Genomic DNA, 12,173 nt, shown 5'->3' with positions numbered 1-12,173 from the left:
CCAATAAAGTGAGTTATTTTTTACAAAAGTTTTTTTGTAAAAAAAAAGGAGATGCAGTATATGATGTGCAATTGCTATCTCCTGAGTAGTCATCTAAACAAACTGCAATTCTTTCCTAATTTTTCTTCACTTGAAAGGGTCATCACTAAAAATGATACCCCGTGAAAGACTAGAATGGCAATAGCAATAGCATTTAGACTTACATATCATTTCATAGTGCTTTACAGCCCTCCCTAAGCAGTTTACAGAGTCAACATATTGCCTCCAACAATCTGGGACCTCATTTTACCAATCTCAGAAGGATGGAAGGTTGAGTCAACCTTGAGCTGGTCAGGATCGAACTCATGGAAGTAGGCAGTTAGCCTGCAATACTGCATTCTAACCACTGTGCCACCACAGCTGATAGGAGGCATAGAGGTTAGAATGCAGTATTGCAGGCCAATTTGTATGGACATTTTGCTAAAAAGAAAAAAAAAGACTGAAATGATAATTTATGGATTTGGGGACTGGAAAGGGATGAAGAGTAAGATGGCATTTACTTAATAAGAAGGGTAGAAGTCAAATTTCTATGCTTTCCTTTTTGCTCTTCTTTTTTCCCTTATTTCCTACCTTTTTTCTTTTTCTTTTCTTTTCATTTTCTATACTTTTAGTGTATTTTAAAATTCTAATAAATGTATTTTTAAAAAGAAAAAAGAAAAAGTCATCACTGCCCTAATAGTTATTTTTGAATGTTACCCTTTTTCTTTCTAAGCATTGCCTTTTCATACTCAATATATTCCTTCAGTTCGATTCAGTCCAGTTCAAAATGGACTCAGCCTTCCATCCTTCTGAGGTGGGTAAAATGAGGACCCAGATTGTTGGAGACAATATGCTGACTCTGTAAACTGCTTGGAGAGGGCTGTACAGTTGAATGAAAAATTACCTTCTGCGTTAGTGCTCGGGAATTAAAACAGGTGAGGCTCTGCAATCCACTCTACCATGCTAATCAGCTGCGAAGATAAAAATAAGTAAAGTGTAGGGGCAGGTGGGCAGGCCCAGCTGATCGTCTGAGAGAACTGGTTTGCTCCCAGCTGATCGTTGGAGCTACTGATTCACCCAAACCAGTCCAAACCAAACCCACCTCTGGTTATCCACCTCTGATCTAGCCATAATTGTCTGCATTGATTCTCCAGTATTTTAGATTACAATGCATTGATTTTGTATTCATGGAGATCAGCATGGACTCATTCTACCCATGAAAAGTAGATGCTCAGCCCTTATGCATAGGAATAACTGAGCGCACAAAAAAATAATGGTGAGGAGAAATACTGTGAATGGATGAACTCCTATATAGCTCCTGCCTATGAGTGATCTTCACATTGCCCTTTGTTCTGCTGTCTTGTAAGAAGTTCGGGGGCCTATTAATAATAAACATTGCTTCCTACGGAATAGGTTACTTTAAAAAATAGATAGCCGAACTATTGTAGTAGACATTGAAATAGATTAACAGCTCTTCCTTGGAAACACTGCATGGGCAAAGACTACTGTAATGAATGTGTTGCAGGTATCGGTGGGATTCTGAATAACTCTTCAGGTTCTCAGAAATTCTCTGTCTGCAGCTGGTGGTACATATATCAAAGCTCAGGGGATTGCTTCTTTGAAGAAGAAAAAAGCACTTGAAATTATTAACCAGTTTGGAAAAGATCTTATTTTGGCTTGACAAGATCTTAGATTTAGATAAATCTGACCTGACCTGGAATATATTGAACTAATTAGATTCTTGGAGTTGGGATAAGAAGACAAGTTTTTCTTTCTTTTTCTGACACAGAGAGGAAACTAAACTAGATTTTAACAGAGAGGGATTCTGTTACTGCTTTTTAACAAACATTTAATCAAAGTCTTGTTGAGAACCAAAACTGGTAAGCGCTTTTTTTTAAAGCAGTATATGTAAGGGATTAAGACAAAGCCCATTTATTACCCAGTGTTAGCATTATAACCTTTTTGACACTAGCCAAAGCTATTGGAGAAGCCAATAGTGAGAAGCCATTAACCTTCTCACTAGCAAAAGAATCATATGAATTAATGACTGCAGCCCATTCAGTGTCAAGAAGGCATAGAGCAATTCTGTGCTGAAACGTCACTAAAACCTTTCCTTCTATTTTTTCCCCCTTTTGATCAGCTAACAAGACTCTTCCATGAATAGGTAATCTGGATATTATACTGAATTACATGATGTATTCATTTGTGCAATCATTTCACATGGCACCAACGCTACATTTCTTTCTTTTCTTTTTTTCCTTCTAAGATTAGGGAATCCATGCCTATCCAAATATATATAAAATTTAATGTGTTTAATAGGCTTTATCCCAAGGTAAGTCAGCATGTAGAACAAAATTTTCATTGAAAGCAATAATAAGAACCAAAGCAGACTAAATTAGAACAAAAACAGTGAAAAACAGAAAAACAATAGAGAAAACTAAAAGCACAGTAAGAAAACAAAATAGAAAAAAGAAAGATATAAGGAAAGATATGAAAATACAGAGAAGTAACTTCAGGTGTCCTTACAGTTGTTATAAGTACAGATATATTTTAACCTCTTTCTCCTAAAGTCACATAATGACTTTCTTCTTTCTGTCTTCCTGTCTATATTTCTATCCTGTTTAATCATCAGACCATAAATCACAAGTTCATTTAAAAAAAAAAAGATTACAGAAAAAGTCTATAAGGGGATTCCAAACCAATAAAAGTTGATGTTTTCCTTTGTTTAATAAAAGAAGTCAGTTTGTCCATCTCAGCTAATTTTGTCAATTTGACCAACCGTTCTTCCATGGCAAATATGTGTTTTATTGAGACATTTTATATTTAATTAATGTTCCTTGAAGACCTGCACTGGAGAATCCTTATAATTACTAAATATAGCTAGCTAATTATAATTAAATACCATTGGGGTATTTAGGAGAAAGCAAAGAACGAGTAATAAGTAGATTAGCTGATGTCAAAAGAAAAAAGAAATCCAGTGGAAATCCAGTGGACATCTTTAACACTGTGCTTTTGCTCTGGTTCTTCTTGCCTTAGTGAAGAATACTACATGAAGGGGAAAAAAACAAGAAAGATAAAAGAGGTAAGAATGGTATCTTAATTTAGATCCCATGAGCTATGAGGAAATAACCGTAGGGCAAAATGCTACATGTTCATAATGATAATTTCAAGAGCAAATGTTGTTTCTACAGATCATCCCTGGGGGGAAAAATGTCATGGATGGAATCTGTGGATACACTTTTGGCTAACAAAGGTAAGATTATTCTATTCTATTCTATTCTATTCTATTCTATTCTATTCTATTCTATTCTATTCTATTCTATTCTATTCTATTCCATTCCATTCCATTCTATTCCATTCCATTTCATATCCCATCCCATCCCATCCCATCCCATTCATCATATATTTCATCATATTTTTATTTGTCCTCTCAAGAAATCCAAGGAGCTATATATACAGTATATATATTTCCAAACCTGATCTACACTGCTATTTTTCTCCTCCCTGATGTTAATAACCAGCAGACTCACATAGGCTTAATTAAGGCCACTTTGCAAACCAAAACTTTATAGAGTACATCATTGTCTTTTAATTATACAAAAACAAAATGTATGAGATACCACAAAAACACAGCCTTACAAAAATTATATACTAATAATTCCTGTCATAAAAATAAGTCCTAATAAAGGAACTCCAATACCTAATTCAAATTATACCTAGAGAAAAAGTCTTCAGTCCCAAAGGACGTGAATTAATTATTTTGCACACCACAGATGTCCCAAATTGCTGATGCAATATCTCCCAGTTGAAAACTGCTGAGCTGACTGATCAAAGAAAGAACAAATACTCTAAAGCAAAACAAATGACTCATTTCAGATCTCACTTAGATTCAATAAGGAAGTAGAAATCTCCTGAAATTCTCTGGATAGCCCTGCAGTAACTTCCCAAATTATATATACAGGAAGTCTAGATCTAGAGCTATTGATTCTTCAGCACCTCATGGTACACTGATCACACAGGGATAGTAGGGTGTGTAAATAGACAGTGAAGGATTCTCGGTTTGAATTATTTGTATCAGTATGTTACTCTGGGAAATTAACATAGAATTAAAAACAAAACAAAGTAAACAATAAACAAAACAACCACAACAATTTAATATAAAACAGCACAGAAGTCAAAACCACAATGTATTCAAGATCTTGAACTAATTTACCTTGTGTCCCCTCTTTATCCATCTATCACTCTACCTGTTTTGTTGTTTAAGACTGTATTTTTCAACCTCAGTAACTTTAAGATACGTTGTCTTCAACTCCCAGAATTCCCCAGACATTTCCCTCTGTCTTTCTGCCCAGGCACACTTGCAGACAACAAATGTTCTTGGACTTTCCTGCTGATAGGATGTATTGGCTAGGTGGTATGTTTTGCCTATTCCTATACTGTATTTCCTCTAAACAAAATCTTGTTTCTGTTATAATTCTAAAAATCGATTTACTAATCATCGGTCAGATCAGATTCCCACTCTTGGGAATACTCACATAAACACCAGAACATTTTAGTTTCCAACCATGTGTAATTATTACCTATCAAAGGGGAAAAGACATGAGATCAAAACTGGCTTTCATGAACCATGTGCTACTGGGAGTAACTGTGAAACACACAATTATAACTTAGTCTGGCCTGAGTTATGAAAACCAGCTGGGTGACTGTACATCTCTTACTCCTTCTCATTCTGAGGAATAAGCAAGTATTGAACAACTTTGGAAAATGTTGCCATGCAAACTTATGGACTTGTCCATATAGCCACCAGGAGTCAAGGCTAGTTCAAAGACCCTAACTATTTTATTTAACAAAAACTTTGGAACTTTGATCAAAAGAAGTGTGTGTGAGTGTGTGTGTGTGTGTGCATGCGTGCGTGCGCATGTGAGACAGAGAGGGAGAGGGAGAGAGAAAGAGAGAGGATGAATATGTTCAAAATCCCTTTGAAAAATGGTCTGTCTGCAGCAGGCAGGCTATGGCCCTTCCAATGGTGCTGAGCTAAAGCACTCAACATCCCTCATACTTGGGCAGATTGATAGAATTTAGAATAATTTGTGTATCAGTGAATGAAAGGTTTTTTTTATTTTTTTTTTATTTTTTTCTCCAATTTTTATTTATAAGTATAAACTAAACAGAACAATGAAACGTACAAAACATAAAAACATATAAACATCCATTTCAATACATGTCCAGTTTGTTGCAACTATAATATAATTTACATTGTAGAATGAAAAAGTTTTGGTGGTTACCTGGCCTTTGGCTTAATGTACTAATCTTTGTAGAATACTCATGATAGTTGAGTTTGAGGCCCTTGGTCCAAATGGTAAAATTCACCCTCCAGAATGGCCAGTAAAAAGGCCACTAACTCTTAGTAATCACTCACCAGAATGAATGGACACAAGTTAAGACTTGAATCCAAGTTAAGTGTCATATTCTGGCATGACTGGCTCATATCCATAAAAGATAATCATTGGTTCTCTTCCAATAAAAGCCAATTAAATTATTCTTATACTCTTCAGTGTATTTAATTATTTTCACGCCAAGAAGTTGCTTACGTGTCCCCATTCTTTTTCTGGTTTTTCAGATGGCCTGGATGCATTTAGAACTTTCCTGAAATCAGAATTCAGTGAAGAAAATATTGAATTTTGGCTCGCTTGTGAGGACTTCAAGAAAACAAAGTCAGCAGCTAAAGTTGCTTCAAAAGCCCAAAGGATTTACTCTGAATTTATCCAAGCTGATGCACCACAGGAGGTAACCCAGTTATAGATGCTTTAAAACGCTGTTTTCTACTTAACAAAAGAAAAAGAATTAATATCTTTATCAGTTTGGATATATACATTTGATTTTTATGCATGATTATGATCATGTTGCTCATCTCATACCCCAAATGGTGAGATGATCAAAGAAGCCATGTATTGTGGCTGTCCACATGTATTGATGGATGATTTCTCTTAATTCAACCTAAAAATAAGAACAATGATTATGAGCATTAGAGTGAATTCTTTTTGGATGAATGACTGTTCTGGTTTATAAGAGCTACCAGAAGCTGTTCACCAAATGGGTCAGCAAAGTGGAAGTATCTTCCAACTCTTCTAGAGGAAGCATAGATAAGGCTTTTCTGTGAAAAGACTGACTTGGATATGTCCCTTAGATAATTATTTATTGTTTTTTAATCTCCCTTTTGAGAAAGGCCCTGGAGCAGATGGTTAAATTAGTATTCCAGACTCTCTTTGATAAAAAGAGGTTTCCAACCTGGATTCAAGTCTGATTTGAGGATGGAAGTATGGATGGTTGCCTAGTAGTAACTGGACTTCTGTGGCATTAACTTTGAGGATCTACTACGATATAGGATTTGGGGATGATAACATACATGCATGCAGATTAAAAACTTTGGAACCTCTTACAGTATGAATTTTGGCCCACAATCTTCAGCACGATTAACTGAAATTAGATGTTACTGAGGAAAAAAAATAGCTGAAATGTCAAAAAACTCATTGCACAGAGCAGAATATTGGTTGTGTTCCATACAACTGGAATTCAGACATTGTTCCCAGAGAATACAGAAAGCAAATTATCACTGAAAACAATCCAATAAACCCATTTTACACTGAGTTAGAGTATTGTTCTTTTTAGCCCAGTATTGTCTAATCGGATAATACACCATCAACTATCCTGCATCTGTTTTTGATGACAATGTTCAGAATCCCCAGGGTCCAGGGGAAAAGGCCTTCACATCCCTCTTCATATGATATATTATATTAAAATTGGTCAGGGATTGTGATAATTATAATTCAAACATTTGGTAGATGCCAAGTTGATGAATCAGACTATGTAGTAAGTGCCACACTATAACATTTTCCAATAGTCCCAAGGGAAAAATGCATTGGCAGGCCTTTGCAGCAGAAGACAATGAGAAAATTAAAATATTCAAAAGCAGAACATTCACAAGTAACAAGGGCAGAGGCAAGCAAACCATGCTTATCATTTTGGAATAGAACAATAAAAGGAAATACACTTCAGTTCAGTTAACAGCCTAAAAAACAATATTATTACTAGTTTTAGATGTATAGTATATATTGCATAAATCAAAGTTATTTATATCTTGTGTCACTAGTATAAATTATTCTGTTCCAAAAAGCATTCATTAAAGCATTTTATAGTTCTTCCTACCTTTCTTGGCTTTGATTTCTAGTTTAGTGGTCAGTTTGTCTCTGATTATTTTACTGACGAATGCAAGGGAATAAAATATCTAAACAGGCAAAACCAGTTTCATTTGATTTTCTGTTTAAAAACATGCTGTTCAGCCTGGTTTCCCATTTTTATACATGACTGTCTGTTGACAGTTGGGTGCAATACAACCAATTATCTCACAACAATAGTAAGCTGATTCAATCAAATGGTCTCGTTTCTGCTTCTCTTTTGAACTTTCACATTTGATTTGGAAACAAAATACTAAAATCTTCAGATTCACACTAAGAATTTTAATGTTCATAAAAGTTCAGTGATTTAATAGGTAGAGTGACAAAGAGAAGGCTGCAACTGTCAGATCAAGCTTTAATTGGAGTAAGAATGAAGGCTTTCTAAAAAAGAGAGAGAGAGAGAAAGAATTTATGGTTCTGTTGAATACAGGAAAATGTAATTTCTATAGCTTTTTATATTAGAAGATTGGGATTATTATATACCTTAAATGTATACACACTGAAATTCAATAATCAAATATTAACCAGGTGAGAAAAAGAATGACATAAATACATACATATTGAGCATGAAAATTCTGGAGTCATCTTATTTGCCAGAAAACCTGTTGCTGTTTTTGGTGTTATTATTATGATAAATGGCTTTGGAGAATAGAAAACTAAATTAGAATTAGTATTCAATATTTTAGTAACAAAAGCCTGACCTTCCTGCTGCTTTGCATCAAAGAGTGTATTTTGGGATACAATTCAAATTTTATTTGCTTTTGGCTCCCAGGCAACATTTCATATATCCAGTAGAATAAACAATTGTATTTCCTGCAGATAAACATTGACTTCAATACCAGAGACCGCATCATGGAGGCTATTTCGAAACCAACTCTCAACTGTTTTGATGATGCTCAAAAATTAATCTACAGCCTCATGGTCAAAGATTCATTCCCACGGTTTCTGAAGTCAGAAGCTTATAAAGAACTGGCAAATAAGGAACTGAAAAGAAGTCAAAAAAGGTGGCTGCCATTTTTCTAAAGGTCAAGTTCAAAAGCAGTTTGGAATCTCTTAGCATCTCTATACTGATGGCTAGCAGGGTAGGTGACTCACTAATACAATCATTTGCAAAATTGAAATTGCAGGTTTTAAAACATGGAATTTGGTTTTATTTTTTTTTTAATTTAAATACCTAGTAATTAAGTTATTTTCGCATTGTGTCTATTCTCTTAGTTTTCCATTATAGGGAGTATGGATTTTTTTTAAAAAAATGATGTCTTACTGAAAGCTTCATGTGACAGAACTCAGATGTGAGGCTGTTGCATTTTGCTTTCAGCTAAGATGAAAGAAAATCATAATAAGTGATGTCATCCTCCAATTTCTTGTCTTATCTACTTAATTGTAAATATGTAATAGAGAGCCAGATTAGTGTAATGGTTAAGGAACCAAGCAATCCACTTCTGAAAACTTCAGGGATTTATCCAGGAGTTAATACTGACATGAAGACACAATATCTATTTCCATATCTAGACTGTGACCATAGCAGATGGGAGGTAAAAATCTGATCTGTGGTGTGAGTCTCTTACGGGTTTTTTCAGGGATGCTATTCAGCAGGTTCTGACAGGTTCTGGAGAACTGGTAGCAGAAATTTTGAGTAGTTCGGAGAACCAGCAAATACCACCTCTGGCTGGACCCAGACTGGGATGGGAATGGAGATTTTGCAATACCCTTCCCCTGCCACACCCACCAAGCCACATCCACAGAACCGGTAGTAAAAAAAATTGAATTCCACCGCTGGTTTTGTGTGTGGGGGGAGGGAAATGTCCTTCCCATGTTTACTTTTTTAAAGCCGCATAAATTACCTCTACCATTGTCAACCAATGGTGCCTTCTTCTGGAAAGTGCCTGTGAGGGAAAGGAAAGAAGGAGATTGGAGTGGAGAACACACAGAAGAAACTGAACCCCCTTACCTGTATATGGAGTGACCCTGTACTTATTACTCCCTAGTAGTTAACTACAAAAAGGGACACATCTGCACTTGGAGTGCAGGAACAGTCTTGCTATTTTCTCCTTGCCTCAGTCTCCTACTTATTATTTTTATTTTTTTATTTTTTTGCTTTGAGTGGAACATAGCTTTTCCTGGCTCATTCCAGTTCCCATATTGTTCTTGACTGTGATAGCAATTGTGCAATGGCAGAAATGCCCCCTTATTGGATTTTCCAAGGTTTTCCCTACTAAAGTCTGCTGCTGCCTCTGTGGCAGGTCTTGCTCAGTAACATGGTGGTTGTAACACTGGTATCACATGTCCACCATGTCCCTAAACAGCATTGTACTAAAGCAGGGGTGTCAAACTCCAGCTCCGTGGGCCACATCCGGCCCACGGGGTGCTTAGATCTGGGTGGGGCCACCCTGGAAATAGTGAAGGACCAGCATGTGGTGCCAGCAAAAATGGAACTTGTGAGGGCCGCGCGCGGTCCTTTTGAGCTCCATTTTCTCTGGCAGAGGGTTGCAGGAGGCTGCCCTGGCCAAAAATGGAGCTTGCGAGGGCTGCACGTGCCCCACCCGAGCTCTGTTCTTGCTGTCAGAGGGTTGCAGGAGGCCGTTGCAGCTGAAAACGGAGCTCAGGAGCCAGTTTTCACTGGCAGAGTGCTCTGGCCACCACAGGTGCCCCCTGACACAAGTGACATGATGGCCACACCCACTCTGGCCATGCCCACCCCAGCCCCCCAAGGTCAAAAACAACCCTGATACAGACCTCAATGAAATTGACTTTGACACTCCTGTCCTAAAGTATTACAAAGTCCAACCAGGTTTATTATTGGATAGGAGCATCTGAAGGGCAAAATGTTACAGTAACACCAGAAACTGGTAAAAGGAAGATATTTTCTTCCTATTTACCTCAACTTTAGCCCTATAAGGAATTGTTTCCTCTGTTTATAATTGTCTTGTGAGTGGCATTGGTTAGGTAGCCAAAATGACACTAGCTAAGTGCAAAAGATATTCTTTGAGGGACCATTTATGCCAGGTGTGTCAAACTGGCGGCCTGTGGGCTGGATGCATAATGCACAGGCCATGCCCACCCCAGCTCCGCAAAGGCAAAAATCATTGCAGTACGTCATGTGATGTCATGTGACATAATTGAGTTTGACAGCCGTGATTTATGCAATCTGAGAATACTATTAGGTGTCACATGGTATAATAACTTGATGTAAGCATTACCTTCTTTTATGAGGTTCAGTTAGTTCCATTTGCCTTCTCTTCTGAATGGGACTTTGTTATTAAGGTACATGTGTACCCTAGTGATCTCCAAAGACCAGAAAATTGGCATCTTGTTTTGTGGCTAGTTTCTGGCAGTAAAATATACAAGGTGTTCTCTAAGTCTTTGAGTAGATTAAGATACCTAAAAGAAGAAAAATCGCAATACAAAGCTTGCATTGTATTATATGCATGTGAATAAAATCAGGACAACAAGGTGTCATTCTTCTGTAACTCTTGGCTGCTGTAGAATAATGATATTTAATCTAGAATAGGGCTGTCAAACTTGAGGCCCGTGGGCCAGATGCCAGGGGTGGGTTCTAAATATTTTTACTACCGGTTCTGTGGGCGTGGCTTATTTTGTGGGCATGGTTTGATGGTCATGTGACAATTCTTTAGGATTTAGCAGAGGTATTGGTCTTCCAGGCTTTTAACTGCTTGCAGAGCTGTATCGGTCTACCCATTTCTTTTTGGAGGCACCGGTCTACTGATTTGTTTTTGGAGGCACCGGTCTACTCATTTGTTTTTGGAGGCACCAGTCTACCCATTTGTTTTTGGAGGCACTGGCCTACCAATTTGTTTTTGGCACAGGTCTACCACCACACTGCCTTTTAATACTGATCAGCTGTAGGGTGGCCCTTTGAAGCCCGCAGCAAGAGTTTAAACAGTTTTTTTTCCTTCTAGCCAATCAGCTGGGACTCGGGAGGCAGCGAATAGATTGGGGGTGGGCCAAATAAAAGGTAAGAATAATGCGGGGGCGGGAGGGAGGGCCCAGCTCCTGAACAAAGAGAACCGGTTCGGTGATGTCATATAGTCACCGCTACCGGCTCGGCCGAACCGGGAGGAACCCACAACTGCCGGATGCGTCACGTGCTGGCCATGCCCATGCCCAGTTTAGCGAAGGGGAAAAAAGTCCCTATACCTCACACAACACCACCATGATGACATGAGTTTGACATCCCTGATCTAGAGACATATCAGTGGTGCATTAGAGAATGATATGCAAGCATATTGATTCAGGGTTGTTCATTCTTGAACTGGAAACACAATAAACAAGAATGCTTTCTAGGAGAGACTTTCCCAGTTGTTCAGAAGAAACCTTGACTAAAATAGAACTTTATATATTTCCAGTAAAGTTTTCATCTCAGGAAAGTCATTACAGTTGTGTCTGAGTTACAGAAAGATACTTCAACTTGCTCTCTATTAACCTTTCAGAGCAAGCTGGGGTCTTTTATTCCATGAAACCACTGAAGATGATAGTTTCAATACTTTACTGTCCTGTTGTGTCACTTGTAATTTTAATTTGATGTGATCTGTTCTTAATTGAAACTGTTGCTAGAATTGTATTAACATTATTAATTAATGTTACCTGCCTTGTGAGCATGTAAATAAAATGTTAGAATATGAGGAAAATGAATTAAAATTTAGATTTTTATTTCTGAATGCTTCATGTTTTTTATAAAAGATGTGCAAACTACTCCTCTCAAAAGAGCATTTAGCATCACAAAGGAAGAATTTGTGTATCAGTGTTTGCATGAAATACTTTTGGCTAGTAGGAAAACTAAATAAATTTTATGTAAGAGTTTAATCAAGCTACATAGAAATTATTCATATATATTGTTTGTTGGTGGAAGTGGCAAAACTAATCGTTTTAATTTTTTTTAAAAAGGACTTAATCCAATTT

At 37.1% G+C, this 12,173-nt stretch overlaps 1 protein-coding gene across 1 annotated transcript; it reads left to right on the top strand.

Annotated features, from left to right (window-relative positions):
• The first annotated feature begins 3,157 nt into the window (after nucleotides 1-3,157).
• Nucleotides 3,158-8,276, top strand: RGS21 (regulator of G protein signaling 21). Its single transcript, XM_034409953.2, has 3 exons — nucleotides 3,158-3,271; nucleotides 5,639-5,805; nucleotides 8,073-8,276. Exons 1-3 carry the CDS (start codon nucleotides 3,160-3,162, stop codon nucleotides 8,274-8,276), a joined length of 483 nt encoding a protein of 160 aa, XP_034265844.2. The 5' UTR covers nucleotides 3,158-3,159.
• The last annotated feature ends 3,897 nt before the right edge of the window (nucleotides 8,277-12,173 follow it).

Source organism: Pantherophis guttatus, chromosome 3, assembly GCF_059756535.1.
Source record: "Pantherophis guttatus breed Tessera chromosome 3, ASM5975653v1, whole genome shotgun sequence".
NCBI lineage: Eukaryota > Metazoa > Chordata > Lepidosauria > Squamata > Colubridae > Pantherophis > Pantherophis guttatus.
This window is presented reverse-complemented; position numbering and strand designations above follow the sequence as displayed.

Coding starts and splice junctions, on each gene's coding strand:
- RGS21 (XM_034409953.2), top strand. CDS start 3,160: ATGCTACATGTTCATAATGATAATTTCAAGAGCAAATGTTGTTTCTAC. Junction 3,272..5,638: donor TACACTTTTGGCTAACAAAG/GTAAGATTATTC, acceptor CTGGTTTTTCAG/ATGGCCTGGATGCATTTAGA. Junction 5,806..8,072: donor AAGCTGATGCACCACAGGAG/GTAACCCAGTTA, acceptor TATTTCCTGCAG/ATAAACATTGACTTCAATAC.